The sequence below is a fragment of the Acanthaster planci genome, linkage group LG01 (assembly GCF_054643075.1).
Source record: "Acanthaster planci isolate LZ-2023a linkage group LG01, COTS_SCS, whole genome shotgun sequence".
Lineage (NCBI taxonomy): Eukaryota > Metazoa > Echinodermata > Asteroidea > Valvatida > Acanthasteridae > Acanthaster > Acanthaster planci.
In genome coordinates, this window is record NC_141777.1 from 26997136 (window position 1) to 27011956 (window position 14821).

Genomic DNA, 14821 nt, shown 5'->3' on the forward strand with positions numbered 1-14821 from the left:
AAATTTAGCCAGGAAATTAATCTACGAATGTCTTCTTTTGGTGACTTTTTATTTCAAATTGTATGTGACGCAGTGTAAATAATGTTGTGAAAACTTAGAGAATTCTCTGGTTTGGAGAAAATGCTGCATGTTTCATGAAAATGTAAGACTGGGGGCTCGTTTGTTTCTGATTGAGATAAGAAACGTCAGGATCATGTCAAGGCTACCATGCCTGGCCACGTTGTCTTACATTTCTTGAAGCTAACACCCGTAGGAAGGAAGCTGACACCGGCCCCAGTTATGAAACCATGGGCCGCTGTGTGTTGGTTGGGCTGCTGTTGTTCCAAACTCGGGCCTCCACTAACTTTGACAATTTCTCCATGCTGTGACTGTGCAAGCCCCACATTCACAGCTCTGGAGGTCACATTTTGCAACCTCAGTACCCGGATAACGTCATTGTTGTGGTAGCCAAACGTTTGATAATATTGAAAGGTAAGCTAATTTTTTTTTTTAATCAAATTCAGTTTGCTAAAGAATGAGACCCTGCAAAGCACAGATGATTAGATTTTCATGTGTATGCTGAACGTTAAATAAGATACATAAATCTGTAATTCTATTGCATGACTTGGGGCTGACCAGAGATTGTTAAAAACTTCTTCGTCCATTTGATACTTGATAAGGGCGGCCTTTAAGTTAAACACAATACTCACTAAAAAAATCCAATTTGATTTGATTTATTGAGTTTAACTGATTGTGACACATTAGATGATGAGTACCTTAAATATGGAGAAACCTGCCAATCTTTATTTGTCATTTGATAGTATGTTCACACATTTGTATTTTTTTTTCCATTTGGCGCAATTACAGAGATGCTGAGATGATGATTTGGAATTTCAAAGATGACTTTGATGATTGCAAGGAAAGAAGTCAAGATGGGTCGAAACTGAGATGAAGTGCACAATGATGAACGGCATTTTATTGAAATAAATTTATTTAATGTTTTCAAATTGTTAATAATTTATATTAAATGAAAGACTAGAAAAGGGGGACTTAGATGTTAAAACTTTCAAACACACATATGCTATGATGGTATTTGGCTTATATTGGCCTTGCTGAAGTGCATCAACTGTGAATAAAAACAAAGATTAGTCTTTCAAAAAGGGATTTGACAGTGGTTTTAAACAGAATTTTTTACCAGGGCACAAAGGAACCAGTCCATTCCAGAGATGAGTGTCACTATGTAAACGCTTGCCCTGAATCAAGAGGTACATGTACAGCAACAGCATTTTTAGTCTGGATAATTCAAATTATATTTGTGTGCAATCAGATGACTCAGTGTACCGGATTTTATGCAAATTTAACTCCCAAAAGCCTTATTGCCTATTTCATTATTTAAAGTCTCTAAACAAATGAGATAGTGCCTTATCACGAATCCAGTGAAACATACCTAAATGTGCTTATTCCTCAACCACATGTAAGTACTGTACCTATTGAATTACATGTGAACCTGACTTTCTGAACCCAAAATGAGCAAACAAGATCGGACAGGCTTTCTCAGTAGAAGAATTAAGCTGAATAGTGACAATATTGGGAAATAACAACTCTTAAGCTACAAAGATATGTAATACAAAACTGCTGCAAAAGTACTGGCTAACTACATTGACCTAACATACAAGTCTCAAAATGTGGAGGGCCTGACATTTTGATCTGAGCAGAATCTTTCTTGAAGGCAAAATGACAAGTGGACAGGACAAACAAGCAAATGGGTAATCAACCAAGCATGGATGAATGCAAGAGGACAAAAGGAAAGGTCAAGAAAGCTGCAGGCTGGATAAAGGGGCAAGGGATGAAGGATTTGCAAGAAAGGCATGGTTGAACAACAAAGGAATGTAAGGTGGGAAGAGATTAAAGAAAAAATACAATGGATGGAACTGGATCCCAAGTGGGAAGGGGGTATCATCTTGTTGACTTTCATGAAATTGTGTAGAATTATTGCTATGCCCCCACCTGCACACACCGTGTGTACGGTCAAGAAGCTCGAAGTCAGATGGCGTCGGTTCATTTTGTGAGCTGTGTCAAAGCAGGTTTCAGCCACTGCAAAAACGTTTACATCAGCAGCGCATTCAGCGGCAAAATCCTGAAAGGCAGCAGGTTTAGGAGTTTGAGCAGATCATTTTCCAAAGGCAACCTCACCAAAGTTCATTTCCTGAATTTGCTCTGCATGTTTAGGGACTGTGATGTTGGATCACAGAAAAGAGCTACCGCTATATAAAAACTAGAGGGCTGACTCATGCACGTGTACAAAGTGATGCCTGCTGGGCACATCCATGTTTATGCACAGACTTATGGAAAACCCGAAATTTTGTGTGGCTTTTGTATGGCTATTTGCATATCTGCATCTGTATTCTAAAACGATGCATCAACAAAGCCGATATGCAACCAACAAGAACGCATAATCAGTAAATGAGCGTATCATCTTGCTCTGGGCAAAAAAAAACTGCAAACAAATGCGCCGATGCACTGCACATGAATTTTGCCGCGACTTTTTTTATTGGATTTTATCGGTACCCGATGTGCGCACACAACAGCTGCTGCCCCAGAGCCATCAACTAACTTAACACTTACTGAATTAAGGGAACGACTTTTTAATTCACTTAATCTTATTCATCGAAAGACAGCCATTGAAAGACCTTCATACAAAATTGGACAACCTTGCTTGAATGTTAGGGAAACATTTGTTTTAAAATAATCAGCTATTGATGTACCGTCTTATTCAAAAGACGTGCTGACATTCGCATACATGCATGTTGTACTTGAGCGTTGCATTTAGAATACATTATTCAATATTCATTCTATCTGATTTAGAATGAGAAGCTAGCGCTCTTATTTATATAGCTCTTTGGATCACAATTAGTATTTACTACGATGACCAACGGTTTCAAGAACATGCAGCTATTTCAGATCAGTACGGCACACAGATGATTTCTGTATATGTACATGTATACTCGATGAGTGCATGGGTTCCAGTGGAGTCATTTCCATCGACAGAAAGGGTTCTTCCTTGATGCCATTTACTTACACAGACTCATGAGCATGGCCATCAAGTTGTAGTTGAGAATACCTTGTGTACCTGCTAACAATTCCCATTTCATTGCAACTATTCTGATTTTTAAGCTTTTAGGCCACAAAAATTGGCACATTTAATTTCCATAACAAGAAAAAATTAAAGAAAAAAGGTGTAGTAAAAGAGGGCACTAGTCATGAAAAAGAGGGCACTAGTCATAAAAAAAGAGGGCACTAGTCATAAAAAAAGAGGGCACTAGTCATAACAAAAGAGGGCATAATTTGTTTCACACACTCATAAATGCACAGCTGCTTGTTTTGCTGTGGGCTTGTAAAATAGGTGTTCCCAATTCTAACTTTTCAATCTTGCCAGGTATGGGCTTGTAGCGTAAGCCATTCGCTCATATTCCTGTGAGAGGAGTACAATTAACTGCCAGGTGTACATGTTTGTGATGAAAAATGGTTGGATGTTCCCCTCATCTCAATATACAGTTCGTGTGGAAGGTACTAATTACATGTGACACGCTCAACCATATAGTCGCCAGGTTGCTAATTTTGCCACTTATTGTCAAGTCTGATTGGTTTTTGCAGTACTTGCAAAATAAGGCACCTGTCAACCATCCGCCTTGAGCAAAAGCACCCCCTCATCAGTTGAAAAGAGCCATGTTGGTTGGGAGTGCTCTTTTGTTGTTAGTGATGTGACCGTAATGAGCATTTCACAGTGATGGGCAGTTCTACCAAAGGAGCCTACATTGCTTGGAAAATTGCGCCCTCTCTTGGTCCAGCTCAAGACTTATACGGTCATGCACATTACAAGGCTTGGTCCAAGCCAAGAGTGGATCGGGGTGGGGTGCCAACAGGGTTGTGGTACCCAAAAGAAGCAATTTATTTTACATTTTTGGGGGGAAGTTTTTGATTTGGTTCTGTTTTCTTTTCTCCCAACAGATGATTAATTTTCAAGATACCTCGTAACTTCTTGCTCTCGATTATCTTGGTTTTCAGTTACATGAGAAAGAGTGTAAGAAATTTCTGGATACGTGCCCGAACAAGTGTGGAGAAGAACTCATCCATAAAGAGAAAGTAAGTATCACATTTCTTTACTTTTGATGGTGATTCTACTGAGGAATCAATAGTTATGGAGTCAACTCCGGCTCTGTCATGTTTTATACCCAGTTGCATCAGTGAAGTTAAGAAAATGACTGAAAGATGCTGATCTTTTTTGCTGTTTGATGGCTTTACAAAATGTGACTAATATCTAATTTGGCCTTTTCACACTGTCATCTACCCATGTACATGTATATTTCTACATTTGTAAGCTACACGTAACAAGTACCCAGGCAAGATTGAACACAGGTACATGTGCCAGTAATGTAGGACGCGTCATTCACACTTATCTTATCATTGTCCTAACATTACCCTAGTACTGTTTTACTCGTGTGAATCGTGTGAAATATGCACACGAGGCATTTCCTGTGTTATTGACAAAAACCATTCTCCTGTTTTAACTGGATTTTTGGGTCTATGGTTCTAGCTCTCACTATTGCTAGTGGGTCCATAATGGCAAAATAATGAAACATTTGAGAGGGTAAAATTGACAAATAGCTCGGGTGCATTTTGGCACATTATTCCATGTGCAAATGTAACCCCAGTCCTCATCTACAGTGTTTCCAATCAGCTCCCTACAGTGTGGGGAGGAGCACAGCACAGAGACCATTTATTGTACTACCAACTTCCACATGGGAGAGCTCCAAATTTAATTTTTCTACAAGAGCCTCCCAAACTTAGTCCTGACCAGCGCATCATTTTTCCTAGGAGGAGCACTGTTCCCTGGAGGCATTACCCTAATTGGACTGTTTATCAGTGCAAAAAGGGGTTACTTGATACTGGTGTGTTCACCCCATATCCAACGTGAGCATTTTGGATAGTGTGAAAGGTCCTCAAATGTCTTGATAATGTTTTGCATTGTATAACAATGTGCCTTTTTTATGTTGCATCATGTTTAATATGCGAAGCTGGCAGCTACATGTAAAGCTACACGAGGCCAACGGTTTACAGCAAGAGAATTTATTGTATGAAGAATGAGGTTTTACCAAACAGTACTGATAGCAAACACTAGATGATGATACACACGCAAGAGGGTCTGCTGCACAGTAAGCATTACAGATTATACTTTGCACGTACCATTGAATGAACCTGTATCAAAGAAATGACCACCTCCACTACTTACAGGAACCAATAATGGAGAGGAAAAGAGCATAGTTCCAAGCAACTCGGGAAGACACTAAGATTGCTCGCTGGGATTGCTGACTGGATTACTAATTATCTGATTCAGGGCTGTGTTTGAAGCCAGGCCTCAAAAGATGAGCTCCTGTCAACTTCATGACTTCTCAACAGCTATGACTTGTCCAGCCAGGAGTTCAAGAGCCAAGCCATGGCTAAATTCTCTTACCAGCAAGGGATCATCCTAAAACATGAGCAGCGTCCCTCCCTTGAATGCAGGTTTTATTACAAACTGCTTTGATGTAGTACAAACTATTGTGTCATCAGTTGTTGAAAATATTCCCTTGATTCCTAAAATCCACCAACCAGTCTTGTCTACTATTCCTCTCATTCGAGTGCATATAACCTCCCCCTGCTGTTGAAGTGCTCAGTATTTGCAAGGTGATTGGGCCGTCTGCCACCAATAGCAGTACAAGAGGAGATACAGGTACGTGCCTGCACATGGAACATTCCAAGTTAGTGCAACTGTGCAGATCATGTGGTTGCAAGGCAGACCCTCGATCCTTTTTGCTGGCAGGCATGGGATTTGGTTATGCCCTAAAGTCCAGTCCATTTCAAGAGAAAGATCAACAGTTCAAAGGTTTGACTGACATCAAATACTCTGGACGGACCATAATTGTGAGCAGAGGAAGTCTTGTGGACTGTGTCTTCCGCATTTCACTTGTTTGTGGATCCCTCAAGAACACTGATTGCCTGCTTGATTGTGTTGAATCTCTGACAAGGATTTTTTTAAGATATTTGTTTGTGTTTCACAGATGTTTGAGATCCATCAGATGATGTAAGGTCATAAATGAACTGTATCCTTGCCAGCAACATTTTTATGTTGCTGATAAAGGTAAGCTTATAGGCTAACATCATTTTAGCAAAGGATGTGTAACTTTCCTGCTCTACTGATTGATGTACATGTAAATGCTTGCTTCCCACATAAATTATTTAACCGTGAGCCCTCAACTAAATTTTATCCATCACACTGAATTCAAACCTGTGTTTTTTGATTGGTTGGATTAAACCTAAGCCCTTCATACATGCGTTCAGAGGATGTGCAACATCTGTTCCTACTCTGTTCAAGGCCCAGCTCTCAGACTCAGCTCCACAGCACAGGGCCAAGAACCTCCGACCCTCAAACCAAAAGCTTCCAGGTTGCGCAGCATGGATTCATATTCTGTTCAGTGAGCGTTATGCTTCAGTGTTGAAGCACCACAGCGCAGGACCGGTGGGGGTATTATAACCCCAGACTCTTCAACCATGAACTCAGAGTCAGCCGCATCTATCCAGGGTTTGTTTAATCCTTGCTCAGATCTCAGTTGGAGCACCACAGCACAAGGCAGTTGTGAGATGAGAACCTTTGACCCTTGAACCATAAGCTCATAGGTCAGGCAGCAGACTCCATTTAATCAGTTTTCAGTTGGAGCACCGCAGGACAGGGCCAGTGATGGGATAAGAACCCCAGACCCTTCAACTGTGAGCTCCTTGATCAAGCAGTTCTAAATTCCTGCTCCATGTAGTCCTTTGCTCAGTTGTCAGTTGAAGCATGAGAAAACAGGGCCAGTGGTGGGATTAGAGCCCCAGACCCTTCTACCACAAGCTCATGGATCACACAGCGTGCACCCTCATTTTTGTCTTACAAGCCTTTGCTCAGTTGTAAGTTAAAGCACCATAGCAAAGGGCCAGCGGTGGGATTAGAACCACAGACCCTTGAGATGTGAGGTCACTGCTTCTGTGTGGCATGATTGTGACTCGTATTGGCAGTTGGATATCCGCTGTGCAATACACTTTCCTCAAGAAGGGTGAGGAGTTGAACTCGAACCATAGACTCTCCAGTTGCAAGCTCCACAGCTTGCAGTGTAAGTTTATTAAAGTTGCTAAGATAATCTCTTGAGGATGAATAAGGAGACTGTCAGTCAGTACATCAGTAGTCAGTCTAACTCTGATCCACTAGCAAACAACATCAGTGCTGTTGGGCTTTCTGTATAAATTGAACAGAAGGAAGGCAATGTGTATTGGAGTTGCTGGATGCAAGGCAAAGAGAACAATAACAGACATACGAGGATAGATGAAAAAGCCAAAAGAGTGAGAAGTTTCTTGATTATCATAAACTGAACTGCTGTCAAGCCATAATGATGGAAGGTGTGCAGAGTGAATTTCCAGCTCAGTGAACCATTGACATTAATATCTCAGATGGTGAAAATAATGAGTATATTATATTAAATACTGAACACTCTTTTCAGACTTGACTTCAGAGGTGAATAAATAGAATTATAAATAGTGGTATGGTTTTGTAACAAGTTACAGAATTGGGTGCAAGGAGTTTACATTTTCACAACATTGAGGAATGCGACATGTACACACCAAAGTGACTACAGGGAATCTTTTGGTCTTGCAGAATTCGGCTCTTAACCTAAACACATCTTTTGCAAGTAGTTGGCTCCTTAGTCTGCCTATGGGTCTCCTATACCCTTGGCAATGAGTCAGACACTCCTCCTTAGTCTGCCTGTGGGTCTCCTATACCCTTGGCAATCAGTCAGAAGCTCCTCCTTAGTCTGCCTATGGGTCTCCTATACCCTCGGCAATCAGTCCGACACTCCTCCTTGGTCTGCTTATGGGTCTCCTATACCCTTGGCAATCAGTCACAAGCTCCTCTTTAGTCTGCCTATGGGTCTCCTATACCCTTGGCAATCAGTCAGAAGCTCCTCCTTAGTCTGCCTATGGGTCTCCTATACCCTTGGCAATCAGTCCGACACTCCTCCTTGGTCTGCTTATGGGTCTCCTATACCCTTGGCAATCAGTCAGAAGCTCCTCCTTAGTCTGCCTATGGGTCTACTATACCCTTGGCAATCAGTCCGACACTCCTCCTTAGTCTGCCTATGGGTCTCCTGTACCCTTGGCAATCAGTCAGACACTCCTCCTTAGTCTGCCTATGGGTCTCCTATACCCTTGACAATCAGTCAGAAGCTCCTCCTTAGTCTGCCTATGGGTCTACTATACCCTCGGCAATCAGTCCGACACTCATCCATAGTCTGCCTATGGGTCTCCTATACCCTTGGCAATCAGTCAGAAGTTCCTCCTTAGTCTGCCTATGGGTCTCCTATACCCTTGGCAATCAGTCCGACACTCCTCCTTAGTCTGCCTGTGGGTCTCCTATACCCTTGGCAATCAGTCTTAAGCTCCTCCTTGGTCTTCTTATGGGTCTCCTATACCCTTGGCAATCAGTCACATGCTCCTTCACAGTCTGCCTGTGGGTCTTCTATACCCTTAGCAAGTAGCAACAGCTCCCAATTGACTGACACAGTCCAGTGCTGCTACCTGAGTATCTTACCTCTGCAGATAGTCGTATCTCTATCCTCCAGTGCTCACCCAGGATCTTACAGTGCCCTGTGTCTCCTTTAGTTGGGAATTCTTCCATAGACAGAACACACCATTCAAAATGTTGGTGGCCAGTATTGACAGTCACACAATTTACTGAGGAGATTTATTTGTACCATTGAACTTGGTGCTGCTGCTCATCTGCCTAAATACTTTTTGAAACTTTACAAAAGTCAAAAAGGCAAACAAGTAAAAGGGACTGTTAAGTCTCAGGTAAAAACTTTATACATTTACTATTCAGAAGAGATAGACAAAGTGGTGACCAATGTTTAAAACAGTTATTTCACTTTAAAATCGTCCTGAATAACAAGCTTCACTGTTGGATTATTATGAATGAACGTACATATACATGTTTAACCCTAACTCCCTAGGGTGTGTGCAAAATCATATTAAAATTGGAAGATTCAGGGCTGTTAAGGATAATAGTTGTATTCATAATTTGATGGCATTGTAAATGTCCTTGGGAAAAAAAGATGTCAGAATAGGCATTGTTGTACCTCAGTCCTGAATACTGTTTTTTCATTGGCTCAGGCCCCACAATGATCACATGACAGGGTGACATAACCGCGTGTCACACTCAGTGCTAGGCATCATATCAGCCAGTATTGTATATTACACACTCGCGCACACACACAAGTGTGTATTTGCCTGCAACTGGGGACCCCCTATTGTTCCTCTTTTGTTTGTACCATCCATATGTTTTGTTCACAGTTGTCAATCGGGGACCCTCTGTCAATCAGGGACCTTATTGTCCTCTATTGTTCAGGGTCCCCAATTGAATGCAGAAACAAACTCACCCATGCATTCCTGCAGTGTATAGGATAATGCAGGGACCGCAAACTGCGTATGTTGAAGATTCCTTTGTTGCCTTTAATTTCCCTTAGAAAAACATAATGGAGACAGAGATATGACAGAAACTTGAAATTATTGACTGCTGTGATGTGGGACATGACATTCCCCCAAGGGATGCATAGTGCCCTTGGCTTCACCTCGTGCTCTGTGCAACCCTTGCAGTCTCAAACGATCATATCTGACGACATCAAAACAATTAACAATCGTTCTATTTCCAATTTATTGCTGAAAAATATTGAAAAAAAAAATTGCAGATGAGATTAGTATGACATTAAAAAGTCTCATTTTTGTTGACTACAATGTATTGATTAGATGCAAGAGCACATCACAAACACCTGCCCTCTGGAAGTGATCAGGTGTTTTTTCACACCATTTGGATGCTCTTACAAAGTAAGTTGTTTCAACCCGACAGTTTTTGTTACTTTCTCGTTATCGTATTTCACATTTGTGTTTTTAAGATTTTTCCTACAGCAAGCATTCTAGTTGTAGTCAGCAACAACAGAAATGTTGCCAGCTAAATGCATATACACTGAGTAAAATGTCACCTGGACAAATATGCCAGTCATCTTGGCAAGGTTTCAGGGTATCCATAATTGTTTCTGAGGTTTTTCAATTTACATGGTTTTTTGGCTTCCACTTTTTGATTAAATGAAATTGACTGAATCACCAGTTAAGACTGAACATCAGTTTGACTGCCATCCTCCACCCTTAACTAGGGATGATAAAGCTGTCCTTACTCTCAACAAGGTAGACCACCATACAAATGTCCATGTGTTTCTGCTTTACATGTATAACAACCGAGTGTAGGAATATTCAATTGAATGGAAGGTTGAATCTTCAGATGTTCAATTATGCAAATTGACTAGGGGCACTTAAGATATCCTTTTCCCCTGGACATGTGATATGAAGCATATGTGCATGTTATCAGTGTAAAATGACAAACTAGTGGATGTTTAGTTGGGTAAATGGAAAAAATGTGTCATTTTCCTTGCTTGTGAATCAGGAGGAACGGAGAACGAGAAAGATGGATTCACACATGTCTGAGTACCAAGTCTACCACTTGCAAATAGTCACAGAGCACATCAAGAATATGGACTTAGTTCTAAATGAGTTGCGGCATTTCAAGGACGAGGGAAAAAAGATGGCCACGGAAGGCATGACCGAAAAGATGCAGGGGCTGGAAATCAGTGGTGGTTTGAAGCAGTCGCTCGCAAAATTCGAGAAACAAATTCGGGATTTGCAGGTGAGTTGATTTCCTTAGTAGTGCAACAAAGGCCCAGTGTTGTAGTCAGGTCACCAGACTTGAGTTTGAGTCATGAGTCATTCGTTCGTCCACTGTTGTAAAAGTTGAAATCAAGTCTCATATGCGTTTAAACCACTTCCTACTGGGGAGCCTGGTTTCAGGCACTGTGTTTTTATATGAGTGGCCGGGGTCTCTGAAATCAGACAAAGGGAACTGGGCCTTGTAACAAAAGACCGTACTTGGGGCAAAAGACCAGGCTGCGGGGCATTACCGTTCACCGGCTGCGGGGCAATCACTCTCAGTAGCGGAGAAAATCCAGCCTTGTTTTGAAACAGTATACCATGCTTTGGGGCATTTAGTGCGATCAGATTACCACCGGGGACAAAAGGGCTCCACCACCACAGCAATGAGCCACACAGCACTGCTGCACACTAATCTGGCCCGTATTGAAAAAAGGTCAGCGGTGCACTGTTCGTTAACAAAAGAAAGGTACATAACACCGCACAATCTGGGCTCTTTTTACAAGGTTGCAGGCCTGGCTGAAATACTCGGGCGTCAATAGATGTGGTCTGTCAGTTTAGAGTAGAAACCATTCTTTCCTTCGCGTGGGTGATCCTCTGTGTCAAGTTATGCCTTACTTCAGATATTTCCACAAAAGAAGAACAGGCAATGTTGGGCCATTCAAAATGTCTAATTTTGGAAAGATGTTGACTTGCTACTATTTACGATGTAAAAAATTATTGGTTATTATGTAACTGCATCTACCATCTAAAGTCATGTAGATGCAGATCCATACTGGCATTCCACTACAGGTATTTCTTTTTAGCATAATTCCATTGGTGCCTGAAGCATAGCACAAACTGTCTTTTGTGGCTCCTTTATTGGTAAGCATGATGAACAGGCATCAATTTTATGAACATAGATTTTGTAACGTCAGCTTTTTTCTGTGTTCCAAAATTATGCAGTGTTATTTAATCATGTTCCATGATAAAAGTGGAATTCTCTTTTAGGGGCTGAATATAATCGGTCAAGAACAAAGGAAACTTTTAGGTGCTGGATGGAAAAGTAACCTCCAACATGGCATGTGTAATTATGTCTACTTTTGGGAAGTAGACATGTCATTGTAGATAATCCGTGTGATATGCACTAGACTGGAAAGACTACAAGTACTTTAAACTATCTGCAGAAAATGATCGCACCACGTGTGGAGCAGATTGACAGCCTGGAAGACCACATCAATAAATTGGCTAAGCAGGAGACGGTGATGGAAATACAGAAGAGCCTCAAACCCATCGAGGAGGACCAGACTGCTATGAAGAGTCGCATCTTGGCACTGGAGCAGCGTCAGAAGCCTGGCAGCAGTGACAGTAATATAACTGGCGAGAACTCCGTTACCATGACTGGTGTGACTACCAGTGCATTGTGTACGTGGCTTTGTTTTGATATGAATTCCCTGCACTCCGAGATAAAGATGTTCCCTTGTCCTGTGATGGTCACTTGAATGGTACTTGGAACCAAAGAGGGGACATGAACATCTAAACTTTCAAGGCAATTACATCAGGTGGGGAACAGTGTACGTGCACTCTTTGGTTGCGTTGAGGAGACTGGACTGGGAAATCCGAGACTTTTCATTTTCTTTAGTGGTGCTATGAGTTTACTAAGATGAGTCAAACTTGGAAATAAAACACAGTGGGAATGCAGGTCTTCACTTTGAAGCTTCTGTATTTTATATTGTAATGGAATGGAATGGGATAATGGAGAGGATGGGAGGGGATGGGATATAGGATAGCATGGGATTGGATGTGGGACAGGATGGGATATTGGATGGTACATGTATATGAGACGGAATGGGGATGGGGGTATTGGAAGGAACAGGCTGTGGGATGGGGTAGGGGATATGCATGGAATGGGAAGGAGTAGGGTATATTAGGATGGAATGAGATTGGGGTATTGGACAGAACAGGCTGTGGGATGGAGTAGGGGATATGGCAAGGGGTAAGAGATATGGGATATAGGATGGAATGGGATATGTGGGGGAAAGGGATATTAGGATGGAATGGGATAGGGGTATTGGACAGAACAGGCTGTGGGATGGGGTAGGGGATATGCATGGGATGGGATGGAGTAGGGTATATTAGGATGGAATGGGATAGGGGTATTGGACAGAACAGGCTGTGGGATGGGGTAGGGGATATGCATGGGATGGGATGGAGTAGGGGATATTAGGATGGAATGAGATATAGGTATTGGACAGAACAGGCTGTGGGATGGAGTAGGGGATATGGCAAGGGGTAAGAGATATGGGATATAGGATGGAATGGGATATGTGGGGGGGAGGGGATATTAGGATGGAATGGGATAGGGGTATTGGACAGAACAGGCTGTGGGATGGGGTAGGGGATATGCATGGGATGGGATGGAGTAGGGTATATTAGGATGGAATGGGATAGGGGTATTGGACAGAACAGGCTGTGGGATGGAGTAGGGGATATGCATGGGATGGGATGGAGTTGGGGATATTAGGATGGAAGGAGATAGGGGTATTGGACAGAACAGGCTGTGGGAAGGAGTAGGGGATATTGGAATTCAATGAGATAATTATGGGATGAGAAGGGGTACAGAATGAGATATGAGCTTTGGGATGTACGAATAGGATGAGATGTGATAGATGTCTTTTTGCTGGGAAGGGATGTCTTTCGTGTCAAGTTCATTGTTTATATAATGTTACTCTGCTCTACTACAATTAAAAAAAAAGGCAGACATGAAAGCTAACAAAAGAAGTGAATTATGCAGAACAAAGACTAACGAGAAGTCTACGCTAGTCACTGTTGTGTAAGAACAAGACCATCATCCCAAAAAATTTACTACTGTTATAAAGTGACACATCCAAGTCCGAGTTAACTATTATGTCAACAAAGTTGTGAACTCCACCAGGTTTACAGAATGAGATGATCAAGCCTTAAAGAAGCATTTGTGGCTCTGGTTGACCTTGCTTTTGACTAACCTTAGCTTTTAACTGACCCCTTAGCTGCAAGCTCTTCGCGCCTGACGACTATGGAGAACCAGATGGGCATGCATGCAGTGCGCATAGCTGAGCATGACCTGCGGTTCCAGGTCTTAGAAACAGCCAGCCATGACGGGACACTTCTCTGGAAGATCAAGGATTTTGCCCGTCGCAAGCGCGATGCGGACATTGGAAAGACCCTGTCACTCTACAGCCAGCCGTTCTACACCAGCCGCTATGGGTACAAGATGTGTGCCCGCATCTACCTGAACGGGGACGGCATGGGAAAGGGGACCCATGTCTCGCTTTTCTTTGTCGTGATGAGAGGTGACTGTGATGCATTGCTACCCTGGCCGTTCCGTCAAAAGGTAGGTGGAAGTCTTTTACATTTGGTTTTGTGAATTCATTAAAATTTTAGTGCAACAGAGGTGCATTATAGTCCAAAGAGGCTCTGGATACAAACATTAACAAGACCTATCAAGTTACAAATCCTCAGAAGTACCGTGGATGTGGTTGGAGTAGTACACCGTGGATGGGCAGAAATTAGGCAACACAATCTCAAAAATCCCAAATCCTGGACATGAGAGGTGCATTCTTTTTAACAAAGAATTGAAACATGGAAACAGCCTGTTTTGCTGACTAAAGAGGCGGACAACATGAAGTGCTGCAGTGGGAAAAGGGCCAACTCTCACTCTTAACTTTGATTTGTACAATTTTGGTATATCTGTAACTTGTTCATTTCAGCCTTAAGGAAGTTTTGGGCCAGTAAAAAGGAAATAAGTTAAATTGAAAATATTCATAAGTTGCGAGAAACAATCACCACAGGTGGCACCAGGAGGCCGTAAAATGCACCCCAGAGCATCTACATTTCACATTTTTCTGGGGCTCTTAAGTGGGCCCTTGACCCTACATTGTATGTGCTTCACTCTTTACTCATGCAGTTCAGCTATTTTCAGATATTTGTTTTAATGCTCCACTCTCATCCTTGAAAATAAAATGCATTGTTTGACCCAGCTTATAAAGAATCGAACAATTTG

At 42.0% G+C, this 14821-nt stretch overlaps 1 protein-coding gene across 2 annotated transcripts in view; it reads left to right on the forward strand.

Annotated features, from left to right (window-relative positions):
• The window catches only part of LOC110975243 (TNF receptor-associated factor 3-like), a 223376-nt gene that overhangs the window by 194208 nt on the left and 14347 nt on the right, over positions 1 to 14821 (forward strand). For both annotated transcript variants that reach the window (XM_087141447.1, XM_022227558.2), the window contains exons 4-8: positions 4045 to 4122; positions 9850 to 9927; positions 10541 to 10780; positions 11967 to 12204; positions 13809 to 14152. In XM_087141447.1, the coding sequence (XP_086997573.1) occupies positions 4045 to 4122; positions 9850 to 9927; positions 10541 to 10780; positions 11967 to 12204; positions 13809 to 14152 (978 nt within the window). The remainder of the gene's footprint in view (positions 1 to 4044; positions 4123 to 9849; positions 9928 to 10540; positions 10781 to 11966; positions 12205 to 13808; positions 14153 to 14821) is intronic.